The 18,844-nt window shown below is 37.3% G+C and overlaps 1 protein-coding gene across 1 annotated transcript in view; it reads right to left on the reverse strand.

Moving 5' to 3' along the window:
• Positions 1-18,844, reverse strand: part of LOC108985439 (AP-2 complex subunit alpha-1-like) — a 35,684-nt gene that overhangs the window by 3,179 nt on the left and 13,661 nt on the right. The window contains exons 7-23 of the mRNA XM_018957727.2: positions 13,599-13,670; positions 13,432-13,524; positions 12,013-12,114; positions 11,690-11,787; positions 11,342-11,423; positions 11,123-11,211; positions 10,256-10,361; positions 10,073-10,138; positions 6,864-6,970; positions 6,673-6,777; positions 6,469-6,589; positions 6,160-6,342; positions 5,750-5,986; positions 4,809-4,889; positions 4,410-4,574; positions 4,202-4,288; positions 3,979-4,104 (exon numbers count right to left, since the gene is read on the reverse strand). Of these exons, the coding sequence (XP_018813272.1) occupies positions 3,979-4,104; positions 4,202-4,288; positions 4,410-4,574; positions 4,809-4,889; positions 5,750-5,986; positions 6,160-6,342; positions 6,469-6,589; positions 6,673-6,777; positions 6,864-6,970; positions 10,073-10,138; positions 10,256-10,361; positions 11,123-11,211; positions 11,342-11,423; positions 11,690-11,787; positions 12,013-12,114; positions 13,432-13,524; positions 13,599-13,670 (1,920 nt within the window). The remainder of the gene's footprint in view (positions 1-3,978; positions 4,105-4,201; positions 4,289-4,409; positions 4,575-4,808; positions 4,890-5,749; positions 5,987-6,159; positions 6,343-6,468; positions 6,590-6,672; positions 6,778-6,863; positions 6,971-10,072; positions 10,139-10,255; positions 10,362-11,122; positions 11,212-11,341; positions 11,424-11,689; positions 11,788-12,012; positions 12,115-13,431; positions 13,525-13,598; positions 13,671-18,844) is intronic.

The raw sequence follows: 18,844 nt of genomic DNA on the forward strand, positions 1-18,844 counted from the left end.
AGCACCCTGAAGCCAAGCCAACCTGTCAGGACCCCTAGGAAAGTGGCCTCCAGCCACGCCTCTACACTGCCATTGACATGCCATGGCAGCCCCACAGCCAGCCTACATGCATGCCATGGCCCATGCCTTGACAAGCATGAGGGGCTCAGCAAAGCTACTGGCCGCGTGCAGCCCAACGCGCTGCCCAGCATGTGCATGCCTAGCGAGGTTAGTGACCGCACAGCCCAGCGAGTGGCCTAGCATGCACACGCCCATGCACATGCCCCTACGCACGCCCCTGCGCACGCCCTAGCAACAGTAGCCCAGCGAGGTTAGTGGCATGCCTCAGCAGGCATGCCATCCGGCGCACGGCTCTAACCCGTGCCCTATAGGCAAGGCTAGTGGCATGCCATCTAGCGCATGGCACCAACCCATGCCTTGCAGCATCAATGCCCAGGCCACCTGCCTGGGCCATACAACACCAACGCAGGGCACCCTGCCATGCCAGCAACAGGCCATGCACGGCACCTTGTCATGCCCACTAGCAACCCCATGCATGGCACCTTGCCATGCCCACCAATAGACCATACACGGCACCATGCCGTGCTCCACCAGCCATGAGCCAGACCAACCCAGCCATGGGCCATAACCACATTAGCCCACCCATGGACCAATGCATGCCACGGGCCACCATGGCCCTTACAAAACTATCTTATTGCTTTATTTTATTTTTATTTTAGTATTTTCCAAGGGACCTTTTGAGAGTTTCCACTTTGTAATCTCTATAAATAGGACCTTTAGTCATTTAGCTTACATCTTTTGACAATTCCCTTTGTGGACGGCTTATTGTTCTTGAGATCATTTTCGGTGTTTTACACTTGAGCTCTTTTTGGTGCAATTCGTGAATCCCTTAAAAGAGAATCACACCTTGCAATTCGTAAATAGGTGTGATTCAAGTTATCCAATCTTATGAGTATTATTCAATCATTCTCTTGTCTTCTATTATTCTTCCATTGATCATCTTATTTCACTTGCATTGTTCTTATATTTTCTTGTGCTTGCTTTCTCACCAAACAAGCACCATTAATTCATCCTTTCCCACGTTCAAGCCAAAACCCATAATTCCACTTACCATATTTAGCTTTCCTCCATCTTCCATAAACCCTAGCCAAAACCACCAAGTCTCCATAAGGTAATTCCTATATTTTAGGAATCCTTGACTTCATACAAATCCAATCCCTTGATTTAAAGAATTTTCATCCTATCTTCAATCCCTTAAATCACTCCATCCCTACAATATCTCAAGTCAACCAAGACCTTCCATAATAGCCAAAACCAAATCCCTTTCCTTCCTTAAAAGATTCCTACCATTTAGGAATCTTCCATATTCATCTCCAATCCGTCCAACCTCATCCAAGCACCCAATCACGCCAACCCTAATCCGACCCTAGCCCATACCAATTCAGCACCATTCTCAAGAACAAGCACAAGCCGAACTACATTGCATTGCATCCATCAAACACTTAGATCACCCAATTGCATCACCATCATCACTTCCATCACCTAAACACTAAACCTTCATCAACCTATGGGCCCTCCATTGCCACAAAATTTGAAGACCAAGCAAGTTGGCAAGGCCCACTCGGTCATCACCATCACCAAGGCAAGCTCATGGACCTTAATATTTAGGGACTAGACCGAGGTCCCTAACACAACCATAGTAGTCGCACCGTTGCGAGCTAGACCAAATGCACCACACCAGCAGCCGACGTCCTCTGTTTTGACAACCTAAAACAGAGCAATCGGTTTTCCTCCAAGCACAGCAGACCAGCAAGCCGCAACTGCCCTCAGCCGTCCAACCTCCATAGAAAATGCCACTACTCAGCCATAGTCAGTTGCACAGCCACCCAACGTAAGCCACCGGTGACCACCAAGTAGTTGCACCGAGTACAACCATGAATCCATAACCAAACCGAAACCATCGTGGCCCTCCCTCCCACACTCAGCCTCTTCAAGCCGCCCAAAGCTCCACCCAAACAAAAACCCCCACCTTGTTTTGCCACCGGTTTCACGTTCAACGCCCTCCCTGCTCCAAAGTCTTGAGTTGCACCGTGCAACACCAAGACAACGCCCAGCCATGAACCCTCTCTCTCTAGCTACGTAAGCTCTCTCCCTATCCCTCACGTTGGCTCTCTCTCTCTCCAGTTTTACGGGTAAGCCATCTAGTCCATCGATTCCTCAAGTGCTTATTAAATCAAACTTGTAATTTAAAACCATGAAGCTTTAGACACGTATATGTAAAGCTTTAGACACTGATTTTTGGTGACTTGCAATCACAGGTTAAGGGTTTAATGAATATAACGGGGTGTAGGGAAATCTAGGTAGGGTTAAAAACACTAGGTTTTTAACGTGGAAATTGTAGAGAAACCATCTTAGGGTTTATTATTTTATGATGCTATGTTGACGATAAAATTCAAGAGAAAATTAGATGCTGGACGTGGAAAAATATTCTTAGGGTTTAATCATGTAATTATTTGGAGAAATTACGTGGATAACAATGATTGGGGGACCGATGATATTTTAGAGTTATGAGAATTTTAGACTTTCAAGGAATATAGGTTATTTTAGCATTTCAGGTTTTAATTTCAAAATACATGTTTACTTAGAAATTAACTCAAGTTACGTGTCTATTTTAGAGGTAATTGGCCTCGCCCCGGTAATAATGGATTAACGCTATGAAGTAAGTAGCATGATCATACCCTTCTACGTATATATGGTAAACATGTCTTTTATAAAAGCATTATGTATGTATGCCCTTCACTGGAAGCCCCTTTTTGCATACCAAATTATGATACGATGACAGTGAATTTCAATGTCATGTTAATATTAGTTTCACATGCATCATGATATGTTTTCATGTATGATTACGATAAGCTATGTCATTATGTGTTCTATGTGCATCATGGTAAGAAAGATAAAAGACAAGTTATGAAAGAAGCTTTAAGAATGGTCATAAGAGATGCATGGTACCAATGCAGTTATTGATGGATGTGCAAGTCATGGATCTAAATGTGGTCCACCATAGTATGTTATGATAAGTTAGGTGGTTATCCTTGTGGCCACAGAGAACCGGTGCACAAACTTGCACAGGGGGGTTAAGGCATGCTGGCCATTAAAGAAACGAAAAGATATTAATGAGTTGTGCACAGTACATGTTGCATATTTATGTTAGTATAATTATTAAGGCTGTGTTTGGAGGTTAAAATGAGTTGAGTTGAGTTGTGAATAGTAGTATTTTGTGGATCCCATTGAGATGGATTTAATTTTTTTAGGATGAGATGCGTTTAACTTTTTAGGTTGAAATGTATGAAGTAGGTTGAGATGGGTTTAATTTTTTTATAAAAAATTGCAAAAGTGGTGGGTCCCATCAATGATTGGATTGAGATGAGTCAAGTTGGGTTAATCTTCCAAACACAGCCTAAGTAGATGTACTACTTATTGAGTATTCGACTCATTTTTTGTATGTTTTCATATTTTAACCACCCTAGGTGAGATCTTTATGAGGATGGAGTTGCCGAATGGGACTTGGCTTAGGGTGGCCAGACAGATGCCTAGATCATGTACAAAGCTTTTAAGTTATGGTTTTTAAGTTTGAGAAATTTTAACAAGTGCTTCTTCCGCATATTCTATTTTATATTTTCAGTATTTTAATAAAGAATGACTATTTTAAATTATGGAATCTTTTGTATCTGGCACTTCGTTAAGAATAAAATTTTAAAGTCAAGGTTAGTAGCACTCTGGTTCCCCTAGATTTCTACGAACGACTTTATTCTTAACCCTAGGGGGCTAGGTGTTACAATATTAATAGAAAACACCAGCCATTGTAAAACACACGATATTCATAATATCCATATAGAGGGGCAATAATAACAAAGAATGAACTATCCATGGAAGGAAAAATTTTACTCCAATTCCAAAGAGGAGGAAAGTTTTACACACCACTTCTTGGAGCTTCAAAGGCGGTCCTGAAAGTGATCTCCATTGAGGGAAAAACTCTTCTGCCGACACTGGTATAGGCTGAAGAAATTTATTCAAGACTGCAGGAAGGCGAAGCTTGACATTGGCCTACGACAGGAAAAATACGACATATAAAGTCACAGATGTTATCAAGCTTCATGTTTGATTTTTGGTAGAAGACCGCAGGAATAACATATATAAGTACCATATTGTTACCAAACTTGTAAGAGAAATCAAGAACTGCTACATCCCTACTAGGGCGGAGATTCATAACTTCAAGTGGACATTGAACCTATACAACAACACAATACCAAAAAACTGTGAAGCACAGGATGAATACAGACAAAACATAAGAGTGGCCCCTAGATAAACCAACAAACAATGATTCGATACAAGAATAACAAAGTTTTCACCTGAGCTCTGGGAGGAATGGTTTCCGGTACTAATGAGAGCTCCATTTTTAAATGGGACGGAGGTAATATTATAGCCTGAACAGAAACAAGGGGAGAAGTATTCTTGTTTCCCAAGAAAAGAACAAGTCGCCCTTGATGTGCTCGCCACTCTCCTTTAATGCCAATCTGGGGTAGTATTTAATAACAAAATTACCAAAAGCCTAGTATGCTAATTAACCTTTAAAAATAGTTAGGCAGACATGAAATACTACCAAAGCAAGTATCTTATGGTAAACTGCATCTCATCGAGTATATATTATAGATGTGTACTTGGGCTATGCCTATTCTTATTAATATAATCTTTTACTTATAAAAAAATATATTATAGATGACAAAAGAACATTTAGAGGGAAGAGAGACCTGGATATGAGGATCCTCGTACAGAATGCCACTATCCTTCAAGCACAAAGCATGAAACCTTTCAGCAATATTTCCTATTGGCTGCAAAAAGAATAATGAAGTTAGCTACTTAAAAGTCTACTCAACCACAATGAAAGTACATCACTGTTTCACAGCATATAGCCAGTGGTACTAGGCCGTGTTTTAATAATGCTGATATATCCAAGTAAAAAACCCTACAGGATTTTGCTAAGAATATCTCAATCTTGGGAGGAAACCAGTAATTTTTGGGGAAGTATTAAAGAAAACAGGAAAAAGATTCATAGGGAGTTGAGATTAATATTTTTTTTACAAGAAATTTTATTAATGCAAATAAAGACTAGGCGAAGCCTGAGTATGCAGGACGTATACAAGAGTATGCACCTAGCCAGAGCTAAGGAGAAATAGATACAAGGAATAGGAAAGAAAAATAAGCTTCGTTTGGTTCCTAAACCCATCCTAACTCATCATTACAACTTTTTCAAATTCCAATACAAAATATAATAAACAATTCAACTTTTTTAAATCCCAAAATAGTAATAATATTAAAAAATAATATTCTAACAATATTTTATCATCTCAACTCAACTTAGTTCAACATCCAAACGCAACCTAAGTTGTTCTGCTTGAGCTTAACTTACTATTGACAACATCAGTTTCTTATTCAATAAAATAAAAAACAAAAAGATTGACACCATCAGGGCTGACTTGAGAAGCTTTTAGCTTTTCAAATGCAAGTGAGCCAATCCAGCAACCTGTATTCTGCTCAAATCAATTTCTAACTATTTGTTTGCATGAGCAATGCAATGCTCAATTTGTTTCCATATCAATGGACTATGTCACTTCACTGCATATGGAACATCTTATTCAACCCACCTCTTCCAATAAGCCATACGGAATTTCATTATAACAGTCGGTTGTACCTGAACCGAATTTGTCTGCTCTCCAACAGGTACAATGGCTGTGGCTTCCACTGCATTTGGAACATCTTCCAATCCGGAGACTATATTTTGTTGAGACTGGACATCACTACTGGGAGGGCCTTCAATAGCCAGTGGACCCAAGAGATCACCAAGGAGATCGGCTGAAGGAGGTTGGGGATCTACTATACTCAAAGTCCCATTCTCATGGGACAATCCTTGCTCTGCTAAACTCTGATCCTGTCAAGATAATCAAACACACATCAATTCCAGTTGAAACAACTAAAAATTATAGATTCAGTCCTAAGATTCCAAAATTAGAGAGGGAAAATATGCTAACAATGGTAGGGCTCAGAGAAAACAAAGAAAAATTATAATAAAATGAAAAAGAAAATTGAAACGGAAGAACTAACCACGTTACTGCTCATGCTGGGCACCTTTACCAGACCAAGCTGGGTGCTGGATGGTGTCCCATTAGCAGGACGCTGGTCAGTCACAACCAGAGCACTTGATGTTTGCTGCTGGGCCCGCAATTTTATAGCACTTTGTTCTGCAGTATCAACTTCAGTATCCTCAGCCTTCTTGATCAAAGCGGACTAAATTTCAAAGATAATATTAGAAGTTAGTACCAAAACCTTTCAAGTGAGCCCGTTAACCAAAGCTATCTATGAAGTGACTGCAAGAAAAGTATATTGTCCTGGAATAAACTACACCAGAAGTACCTGTCGCTCAGGGAATTTGGGCATTTCAGCCAATATATCCACTAGAGCTGCACCTTTCCTACTCAACGCAAAATATTCAACAGCTCGTTGTTGTATTTCAGCATCAATGCAACTCTCATATCTACACAAATGAAAAATTGTGTTGAAGAAACCTACAACATTCTGTAATATTTTCAACAATAGGTGCACAGCTAAAAGTCTCACTTGTTAAATATTCCCCAAATCTGATTCTGCAGCTCTGGGTCTGGGGGTTGGGTGTGCATTAAAATCTTGGCATATGTTGAAAGGAGAATGGGAATGGTAGAAGACCTGCAAATAAATTATGGACTCTAAGATATAGTAGAAGAATGAAACCACAAATTAGTAAGATAAGGGGTAAAGGTAAGTGCCCTTACGATACAGTAGGAAGTTTCTCGTGTAAGATGCTAAATAATTCCTTAGGACTACACCCAGGCCGTCTGGCCAAAAGGTGGCCAAATTCTCCAAGGAGATACGCACTGACCTGTTGCACGTAAGCCAATTCCAAAATACATTTAGACATTTGTCCTGATTAAAATTTTCTTTGAATGTATCAAATATTTTTTTTATTGGCACCTGTCTAGTGTATCAAATATGTTTTATTCAGCTGCAAATGATTTCAAAAAATTATGAATGGCTCAAGAGAATTAACCAATATATGGAGGTATATGATAATATACAAAAAAGAGCAACTGACTAACATTCACAAGCTTCATGAAGGGATGACAATATGTGACATGACCCGTAAACCCAACACGAACACGACAGGAAATTAATGAGTTTGGATTTGATGACCCGTTAAGACACGATTTATAAACGGATCAATCTACTTAACCTGAAATCAACTCGTTTTAACCCGTTTAGATTTTATTTCAAAATTACTATTTTATTATTGTTGAGTTGTAATATTAGTATTTCTCAATATGCTTATGTGTTTATTATTGGAATTGTAATTTTGGACCTAAACTCATATTTGCTATTGTAGGGTTTGTAATATTGGTATTATTATATGTCATAATTTGAAAAATATAGAGATTTATTGTTAGTAGGTAGTCTTTTTTTTTTTAAGATATCGTGGCTATTAATAAATATAGATTTTAACTTTTATATATGTTAGATTTTAACAAGGGTGTTGTGGGATGAGATCTTACTAAGCCTATGAGGGTGGTGGATTTGTTGGGTTATTGGTCAAAGATGCAAGATTGTCATCAAGTGGCAGCAGTGTGGAAGATGATTCCGTTGTGTATTATGTTGTGCACTTGGACGGAAAGGAATACGTGTTACTTCGAAGATAAGGAACGTACATTGCCCAAGCTGAAAAAAATTTTTCTCCACACTCTAATGTGTTGGTTTTCCACTATTGTTTTACATGGGGATGGTTGTAACACCCCGAGTCCAAAAGTGTGATTTATTATTATTATTATTATTATTATTATTATTATTGTTTTTGTTATTGTTATTGTTATTGTTTTATTAGATATGTCTTGAGGTAGTAAATAGTATGATCATATAAATGTATGCGTATTGTGAATATTATTGTCATATATGAAAATATGATGTGCTTATGATGGTTATCTACGCTACGCTAAGAGACAAGCCAATGTTAGATTCCTTTCATGATCTTGAGGGAATATGAGATTATGCTTGAATGAATAAATTTGTTTGATTAATTGAATGTTACTAAAAATCGTATGAAAGCAATGAGATATTCATGTAGTAATTCAAGTAAGTATGCCATGTAATAGAATAGCCATATTATGCGAGCCATGTTCATGTAGTACTTAGATTATGTATGCCATGAAATGTCATAAAATATTCAGATCATATTATGTTATGCCATGTATAAGAAAGTACCATGTTATGTTATGCCATGTATAAGGAAGTGTCATGTTATGCTATGTCATGCTATGTCATGCTATACCATGTTCAAGAATATGACATACCATGCTATGATATGTACAAGAATATGACATATTATGCCATGTTATGCTATGCCATGTACAAGAATATGCTATGTTAGAAATATTCATGAAAACCTAATAAATTTTCATGCATTAAGGAAGTTAAGAAATATTACGGTGCTCAAGCGTGGTTAACCATAAGTTAAGTCAAGCGTGTTTCACTCCATGTTATGCAAGTTAGGTGAAACACGGACCCAAGCGTGTTTCACTCCATGTTATGCAAGTTAGGTGAAACACGGACCCAAGCGTGTTTCACTCCATGATAAGACAAGATAAATAAGATATTATGCATTCACGATTACATGTTTGCCACGATTATGTATGCTTCCGCTTTTGGTCAATGATTAAAACATCTGCTATGTGAGTCTATAATGATATACGTATGTAAAATCCTTCAGAAAGTCATGTTACGTGTTTGATTGTAATCTATGAAGTTGTAGGTATGTTTTGAAGAGTCTCATAGAAATGAAATGTATGTTACAAAAATTATATTTTACGGTATGATGTGCTACTTACTGAGTATTCGACTCATTTTGTTTGTTTGTCTTCTTGTTTTCTTTTATGTCTAATTCTCGCAGATGATGTCTATGATGATGCAGAGTTGGATGGCCAAGAATAGATCTAGTACAAAGACTTAGGAATGCATAAGTGATATTCACACAAGAATTAGATTCCTTTTTATGTCATTCATAGGATTAGTTTGTGTTCTTTTATTTTACGTTTAGTTGTTAAAACAATCATGTTCAATCTAGTTTTAACGTTTTGATGAATTTCAATAAATGAGGTATTTCTTGATATGAATCTCTTTACCGGGCACTAAGTTATAAATGCTAATAACATCTCTATCCTACGGGAACGGGGTGTTACAATGGTGTTCAGGATTTCTTGTCTTTAATTTATCATTCTTAGAATATAATTAGGAGTTCTTAGGTATACTTCCTGTGTATAAAGGCTATGCCTATTTCATTCATTCATATATATAATATCTATCTTTTATCGATCAAAAAAAAAAAAAAAGTGTTAGTTCAACCCATTCACATGAAATGGGTTTAAATGAGTCATCTTGACCTATTTCTAATTAATTATTAAACGGGTCAAAATGAGTGATACGACACGACCCATTATCTGAATGGGTAGGGTTAGGGTATGAAAGTTTGACACGTTTAGCTTAACGGGTCGAGTTCGGATTGACCTATATAGTTGAATGTTCATAACTTAACACGATACGAACACGACCCAAAACACATGATTTGCCACCCCTAGAGCCTTCATGAGACATGGTATGAAACTTGAATGCCCAAATAAATCATGTAGAAAAATGACAAGTTGTGCAACTATGATAACTCTTTTGTTATAGCTCCCAATTCAGGCAATCCTCATTCAGCCTATTAGATTCATTCTCAATTTTTGAAGTAGTGATCCAAAAACAATAATAATTACCAAACTAATATTGGCAATGGCCTCTGCTGCAGATACTTATGAATTATTTCGACAACAGAACATTGGCAACAAGCTACGCATTATAGAGACAAAGGACAAAACAAAGAAGAACTAAAAGATATATCTAGCTAAGAAATATCAATATCATCATGAAACCATTGATAACCATTGTACAGAATACGGACCTTCACCATTGTCTCATGTATAGCAGGCTTGTCAAGATAGTCTCTCGCTTTTGCTGCTGCATAAGGCTGATTAAATCATGAAATATTAGTTGAATAGTACAAATAGAGACGTTTTTCATGTAACACATCAAAAATATAAAGAAACAGGAAGAAATAAGGCATATATTATAAATATCTTATCACCTGTAGGTCTTCATTGTTTGTAACAAACTGCACAACACGAAACCATATGTCATCGCTAACAAAATCTCCAGCTTTATCAATCAATTGAAGAATCACATCCACGTACCTGTGCCACATTAAAACAGTATGATATCATTGAAAAAGGATTCAGAATGCACGTAATACCATATAAAAGGCAAACATTCACTCAATAAACTTCAATTGAAGGTTTAATATATATCTAGAGCCTTGTTAATTTATCCAATAATAGAATTTACTAAGTCACATATAGAACCTCAAAATTCCAGTCCTCACCATGAACAAAAGTCTAAGTAGAATAGCCAATCAATTTAACTTTCAGTAATTATTTATAACATGAACTGGGCAAAAACGAAAATTCACAATGTGCGAGAGAGAGCATCTGACTCAGTCATCCAGGCATGTATCTACAAAATCTTCCCCAATATTCTCTTTGAATTCGATAATCACAAAATAATAGGTTCAAGACTCTTGTGACCTTTTATGTTTTCCTTCAATGACAATACCAAGCTGCCATCCCAGGTGAGCAGATAACAATGAAGAATGGAGATTCCAAATGGGAAATAAATTATTGCAGAAAGGACAGCCTGGTCTAGCATCTCATTTCTTTAAGTGGAAAACCCAAAACCCATTATTTACATTTAAATTGTCTGGTATACACGCATGGTAAAACCGGAAAGTTAACTGTCTTAGCTATCAAAGTGTCATTTTCAAAGGTCACAAGCTTTGAAGGACCCTTCGTAATTTAGATATCATTTTAATAATGTTAGTAATATTGATATCATGCTTTCAACATAGTTTTTTAATTTAATCCGATCCCAATTGCTTGCACACAGGAACCATGCTTACCATGACAAATCCGGGGCAAACTTCTCTGCAAGAATAGCAGCTTTAAGTGATAATTCCTCACGCATCGCAAATTCTGCCGTACTGAGATACTGCAAATGAAATGAAACTGACTTGAGATTGAAACTAATTTGGCATGCTAATATTGGACAAAAATATAATTAAAACAGATTTGTCTATCAATATCATAAAAACTTTAGCCCTGAACTACCATTGGCATACCTGCAATAATTCTTCAACTATGTCCTTTGCATTTGTAACATCGCACATACCATAAAGCAAATCAAGAGCGCGTCTACGAATACTGAGGGCATTGATGTCAGAAAATCAGATTTTAAAATATATAAACACATACATACCTACACATCAAACACACATGCTAAGGAAATCCTAACATCCCCAAGTTTAAGTTGAGGCTAGCATCCACCAATAGACAATATAATCAAAAAAATAAAAATGAAACAATAGAATATGTATCACATCAAAAATAAGTCTATTGCAAATGAAAAGCTGCCAATATCAAGTATTCTTCAGAATGCAACTAATACATTACACAACGACAGATTCAACCTGATGTCGGGATCCTTCAATGAGGTTATGATCTGAGCCTGATGCCTTTTGATGATATCTTGCACATCTGTTACCAACAACATCCGGGTCATATTTTCCTGCACAAGAGCAATGTTAACATCAAGTTATCCAGTTACAAAGTAGCTATTAAATTACCCTTTTGAGTTTAGACAAAAAACGTTCCTCATGCATTATTGGTCATGGGTTGCATTGAAGGGAAAGAGAGAAGGGAGGAGGAGAGAAAATACTAACAGAAGTGTTTCTATAATCTTTTTTTATAGGTAAAAACAGAATGGATTAAAAGAAATGTTTCTACAACTTACCAAGCCAAGATATCGAATATTTGGTTCACGCACAGCAATAAACTTTCCAAGAAGGGCAACACATTGAGACATCATCTCTTTTTCAGCATCAAGATGCATGACCTGAGATAGAGCAATTAGAACATGAGAAAAAGTAACAAGATAGCCCCTAAATATCCTAAAGAAGAGTACAACTATATTCCTTTTTATAAGTAAAGGAATAGTGTTTCCCTGGCAACATCACTTCCTGAAACCAAAAGCACCATGCTTTTACCTATTAGAAAAGGAAAATATAAGAAGCAAAGATTTAAACAGTGGAAAGACTAAGGGGATGTTTGGAAAAAGTTTTCATCTCATCCCATCTCATATCATCTCATCCTTAAAACATAAACACTTTCAAACTAATCATTACAATGTTCTCATACTTTCAAATAAAAAATAAAAAATAATTCAACTTTTTCAAATCTCAAAACAAAAATTATACTCTTAACAATATTTGAACTTCTTTTTCTCTCTCATTTCTCAAAACCAAATAAAACATCTCCACTCAAATCATTTCATAACTATTTACAAAATTCTAAGATACTCTTTTTTTATAAGTAAAAATATTATACATATCAAAAGGAGTAACCAAGTACACTGAATGTATACAAGAAAACACCTAAAAAATTCTGAGATACTCCAAGTGTCCAAACATGCCCTAACAACCTCAGTCAACCCCACAAACAAAATTTACAGAGGTTAATGTGATAATGATACACTTGCAACTCTTTTACAACAATTTTACAACTAACCAATGTAATTATGCCACTTTGTTAAAAATAATTTCAATTTTACACAACTACCCTTTATTTGAAGAGTTGTAAAAGAGCTGTAAATTTATCATTTTTAAAAATATATTCGAAAGCTTCACTCCTTCAGTATCCTTATGCATCTTTTTCCCCTTTTTGGGCAAATGCATGTGGACAGCAAGCATCAGTATTAATACGTGACGAAGAAAGAACACAGAGAGAGGGGTCGTGCATTTGCATGATTTCACTTATCCTCGAAAGCATGACTTTGCAGTTCGCATAGTTATGCTTGTAAGTGGGTACATCCATATGTGTATACCCATGCATGTATGCCTACGCGGTTCAGGATAGTGAACATTTCAACAAACAGAACTCAAATCTTTTTTCCCAAGAAACGCATAAAATTTGTTTCCGTGGAAACCATTAAAAATACTGGACTCAAGCTTTCATTCTTTTTACAAGTTCCAGCAAGTTTTCATAACGGCAACATCGTCTCCACATAAACACACTTGTGCACGTATACACATGCACAAAAGTAATTTGTTTGTATGCATGTACGAACCATGAATGTGCAAAAGTCACTAAATAATCAATCAGCCATTTTAAAATAAAATGCAATGAACTAAATTTATTTGGGCTGTAAACTTACTAGAGCAAGAGCCTCAAACAGAACAGCATGTGATGCATTGTTCTTATTTACATTTTTAACAACATCAGTCCCCATTAATATCCGTTGTAAGACCTGAAATTACCAACTCAAGGTCAATATAAACAGAATGTAACAAGGAAAAAAAAATCACTTGAGAAAAGCAGAACCTCAAACAACGATCTTCTGGTGTTTGGATCTTCAATGGTTGGAAAATACTGAAGAGCCCTCATTGTCTTAACCTGAATTAACCAAGTGCTAAGAAGCATTAATATTAACTTGTTAACACATAAACCTACTACAAGTCACCAACTTGTGAATACATCAACCTATTACAAGTCACCCAATAGTCGAGTCACAATGGATTGTTTCTTTAAAATGGAAATTGTCTAAACGTATGTAAAGTAACATAATTTTAGACCCCTAGGGGTTGGTTCAAGTGGTAAAGGCCTTGGATGCAAACAATCTCTAGGAGCCATCGGACTGGAGGATTTTCCTCTTGAATTGCCCGAGATGTACTTGAGGGAAACTCCTTGCCGAGGGCTTGTGCACCCCCGGATTAGTTGGGACGCTGTTCCTAGACACCCAGTGCCAATAAAATAAAAAGTAACATAATTTCATATCATACATGTACATTTCCATTCTAAGTTAATAAAATGAGGGATTTTCGTGTAAATGTAGACATTTAATCAAAAAATCATTTTAGAAAAAAGGGTTAGAGATCAATCTAATATTATCTCTGAGGCCTTCTTTGCTTAACTTTTTGTTACCTATCAAAAAGAAAAAAGGGTTACTTAGAGAAGCCTTGGCTTGTGTACAGGTTGGAGGAAGAATCCTCTCAGGCAAGGTCCCATGTATTCTGCAAATGGCTTTGGGGCCACCCCTTACTCTACCATTATTACATTAATCATATGAATGTGAGGATAAGCAATTGATTTTCTTTTCACTATGGTTAATATACCAAGGTAGTAGCTCAAAAATAAATAAGCAAATAAACAATTTTCCCATAGGTAAAATAAAGTTCAGCAAAAATAGAAGAAGAAGGTTCATCTATATCTGATACATGATGATCTCTAATGATCAAACATCAAGGACCTACTGGTTCATAATTCTTCCCTCCATACCCACAAGCTAACTTCAACAACAACAAATCTTCTACTCTCCTCTTTCTAAATGAGCAACAAAACCGCAAAAATAATAGATCCCCAGAATCTGTCATAAAAATAATCCCATTGCTCGATACCATACATCCAAAAGCAGATAAAGAAAATATGGGTAGACCTAAGAAATCCCAAACAAGCACAAGAACAAGGACTAAACCCTTCAAGTCAAAGCACAATTAAAAAATAGCCAATCTGTCTACTCCAGGCCATTGCAAAGCCCAGATCAGTCAACAATACTTCAGTTCTAAGAGGAGGTTGAGAATTTCCAAACATCATTCTTCCCAAAAGAAGACAATCCTAGATGTAACTCGTGCATTCTGATTAAAAAATATGGGGAAGTTAGCATTCTCGTGACTTACAAGTATACTGAAACAGGACAAACATTTGAGATGTTGACACATACATACTTGGATAGAGCAATCGTCCTCTTTGGAAGCCAAAGGCTAAAGCTATGTATCACATGGCATCTGAGAATACCTTTTAGTCAAAAAGGAAGTGCATGCGGGAGATGTTAAGGTCTTGGTATCTTATTTAGTCTAAATTCAGAATTTATTTAAGTTTGTGGGTCTAAATCTCCAAGGTGCTTGCAAATCACCTAGGGGAGGTTTTGGGGAAGATTGTTACAAAACCCCAAAATGCATTTGTAAGGGGTAGACAAATCCTAGATGCAGTTCTTATCATCAATGAATGCCTGGACAGTAGACTAAAAGCTGGCACTATAGGGATCCTTTGCAAGTTGGATATAGAGAAGGCTTATGAAAATGTTAACTGGGACTTCTTACTATACCTACTTGGGAGGTGCGGATTTGGGGAGAGATGGCGATCGTGGATCAGATGGTGTATATCAACAGTGAAATTTTCGGTTTTGATAAACGGCAGTTCAGTTGGTTTTTTTAGCAACACTCAAGGCTTATAAGACAAGAGGACCCATTGTATCCTCTTCTCTTTGACCTTGTCATGGAGGCGCTTAGCAAAATTATTTCAGCACAGGTTATTAATGGCTTATGGCGGGATTCCCAATTGGTGGCCCCAATAGGGGTACTATTAACATTTCTCATTTGTTGTTCGCAAATGATACACTAATCTTTTGCGAGGTAGACCAAAACCAAGTTCGGGCATTGAAGGCTCTCCTACTCTGTTTTGAAGCAGCGTCCAATTTGAAAGTGAATTTTGACAAATCAGAAATGATGTCTGTTGGAAGTGTTAACAACAGAAGGTAGTTGGCTAGCACGTTGGAATGTAGTAAGGTTGTCTCCATGGAATACCTTGGCCTCCCGTTGGGGGCTGCCTCAAGAGCTATTCCAATATGGGACACGGTGATCGAAGAGATGGAGCGAAGATTGGCAAGCTGAAAGAGATTGTATCTGTCGAAGGGTGGCAGGATTACCTTAATTAAGAGTACGCTGTCTAATTTATCTACCTACTTCCTGTCTCTATTCCTTTTTCCTACAAGTGTGGCGTCCCAGATTGAAAAACTTTAGCATGATTTCTTGTGGAGTGGAGTGGAGTGAGAGATAAATTCAAATTCCATCTAATCAGTTGGGACAACGTATGCTCCCCAATCTCCTTTGGTGGGTTGGGTATTAAAAATATGAGTTTTTAATTGGGCGTTACTTGAAAAATAGTTGTGGAGATATAATATGGAACCAGAAGCACTATAGAAGTTGGTGATTGAGTACAAATACAGAGGGTTTTTTTTTTTTTTTTTTTTTTGGGGGGGGGGGGGGGTGTACTAGAGAGGTGGGTGGGGCCCATGGAGTGGGAGTTTGGAATCACATTAGACGAGGATGGGGGGTCTTTACTTGACATACAAGATTCATTCTGGGCGAGGGCACTAGGATTAAATTCTGGAGTGACATATGGTGTTGAAATAGTGCTCTAAAGGAATTACTTCCTACTGTGTTCCGAGTGGCATGTGAAAAAGAAGCTCCAGTGGCTAATCTCATGGTGATATCGGGGGAACAAGTCCAATGGAACATCAATTTCAATAGGGTGGCCCAAGATTGAGAAGTGGGCAGCTTTGAGGATTTTTTTAGCCTACTATATAGTATATTCCATAAAACCGAGCAACCAGCTAGCTAATGTGTTGCGGTGAATACCTATAGGTAAAGGTAAGTTCTTGGTTTGCTCTTTCTATAAGTCCCTCACACTCGCCGAATAATCATTTTACATGGAGAAGGATTTGGCAACATAAGTAGCCTCTTAAAGCGCCATTTTTCACGTGGACAGCTTCCCTGGATAAGATCCTGACAACAGATAACTTGAAGAAACGCAGGGTGATTATAGTGGATGGGTGCTGCAGCATATGTAAGAAAGTTAGAGAGACAATGGATCATCTATTACTACACTGTGACTGTTAGAGTGTTATGGAATGAAGTGTTCAGCAGATTAGAGGAGCTTGGGTATGCCCGCTACAGTGGTTACACAATTGGCAAGCTAGACAAATTTGAGAGGCATTCAACAAATCAAAGTTGTGTGGAAGATGGTCCCGATATGTATTTTGTGGTGTCTATGGCAGGAGCGCAATGAACTGACGTTCGAACACAAGGAGCGCACAATAGAGGAATTAAGAGCTTTGTTTACTAGATCTCTATGTACATGGGCCATAGCTGTAAACTTTAATGGCCTCGACTTTCATGACTTTCTTGTCTACATTGCTTCAACATAGATAGGGTGTACCTTTGTATATCATCTCGAGTTATGCCTATCATTATTCAATAAAATTGTTTACTTATAAAAAAATGTATTTTAGTAATTTATGTTATTTTTGCAAATTGGACTATATTTTATTAGCATGTGAGTCTGATAGTCACTAGACTTTTATGTAGTGCCTTAGATTTATTTTATTAATCAAATTAGGCATTTAGAGCATTCTCATCGGCTTAGCCATTTTTCCTTGCAAGGAAAAATTTAGCTAATTTGAGGTAAAAATCATCTGCATTGGATTAGCCATCAGCAAAATATTTTGACTATCAGCTACAGTAACTCAACATATTTGTTGATCAACTATAGCCCTATGCATCATTTTTTTAATCTTATTTCTCTCCAAACGGCAACACACACACACACACTCTCTCTCTCTCTTCAAGTGGGCTCATTCCATGCCCTCCCTTCACCAACAAAGCTCCCTTGCCGCACCACCCACCATGACATCGTCTTCATTTTTTTCTTCCTTTTTTTTCTCAACCATTTCATCTCCAGTGTTTTCTCTCCCTTTTTCTCTTCTTTGTTTCACCCGCACCACATAGACGGAGAGCCCCCATCTTCATCTCCTTTCTTTTTTTCCCATCCGTCTCTTGTCTCCATTGTTGCAACAAAATAATTGCAGCAGATAGCTGCTTCTTTTTCAATTGTTGAATTCTTCTTCATTTTTTATTTTCCTGGAGCAAGAAGTGGATGGTAAAAGGGTTGAAGAACTCTGGTTCTAGGCTTGCTCTTGACACCCATAGGCAAAGATAAAAAAAAAAAAATAGTATTTTAATAGTATAATGCAAAAAGAAGCTACTCTAGTGTGAAGAATAAGGTATATAGGTTAGCTAAAATCAAAACAGTAACCATCATTAGCCAATTTGGCCAATTTTTTAGCTAATTTGATGTGAATGCTCTTAGTCCTATTAGGGAAAGTCTATGGTAAAGAATCTCAAATATATTTGGCATTGTACTCAAAACAATTTGAGATTTGATTTGAGAATTTGAATATTTTGCTTTATAGAAGGCATGTGTGTGCCCTTGTGTGATTTCGTTTTCCAAAGCCCTGGTATTCTTCTCTCTCTTGGCCACTTTCACCTCACCATTCGCTTCACGTTCCAAAGCTTTCAAGATGATTCCTCTTCTTGGATTTCTTTGATCTTAAACCCTCAACCTTTTTCCTAGGTATTTTGAACCTTCAAGCCCTAAAACTTTCAGACCATAACCTACCAAATAAATCCAATAAACAGCCTTAGAAATACCATAGTTTGCTGCTGCCAGAGTAGTTTCTACAACCTTTTTGCTTAAACAAGCCCATTGGGCCACTAAAATCCCACCTGTTCAACATAATTCAAACCGCAAGCCCTACATACAACTCAAACCCTAACACCACAACCTTTGAACCCAATGTGCATCCTAAGCATCCATGAGCAGATTTCTCAATCTGTCCTACGTCACACTTGACACAGACTTAATTCCATGTCACTCCATAGATTTTGAATTTGAAGGCATATTCAGAAGGGAATCCCTTTGATCCGGATGTGGTGTAAAGCTTTACACCCACT

The sequence above is a fragment of the Juglans regia genome, chromosome 5, assembly GCF_001411555.2.
Source record: "Juglans regia cultivar Chandler chromosome 5, Walnut 2.0, whole genome shotgun sequence".
NCBI lineage: Eukaryota > Viridiplantae > Streptophyta > Magnoliopsida > Fagales > Juglandaceae > Juglans > Juglans regia.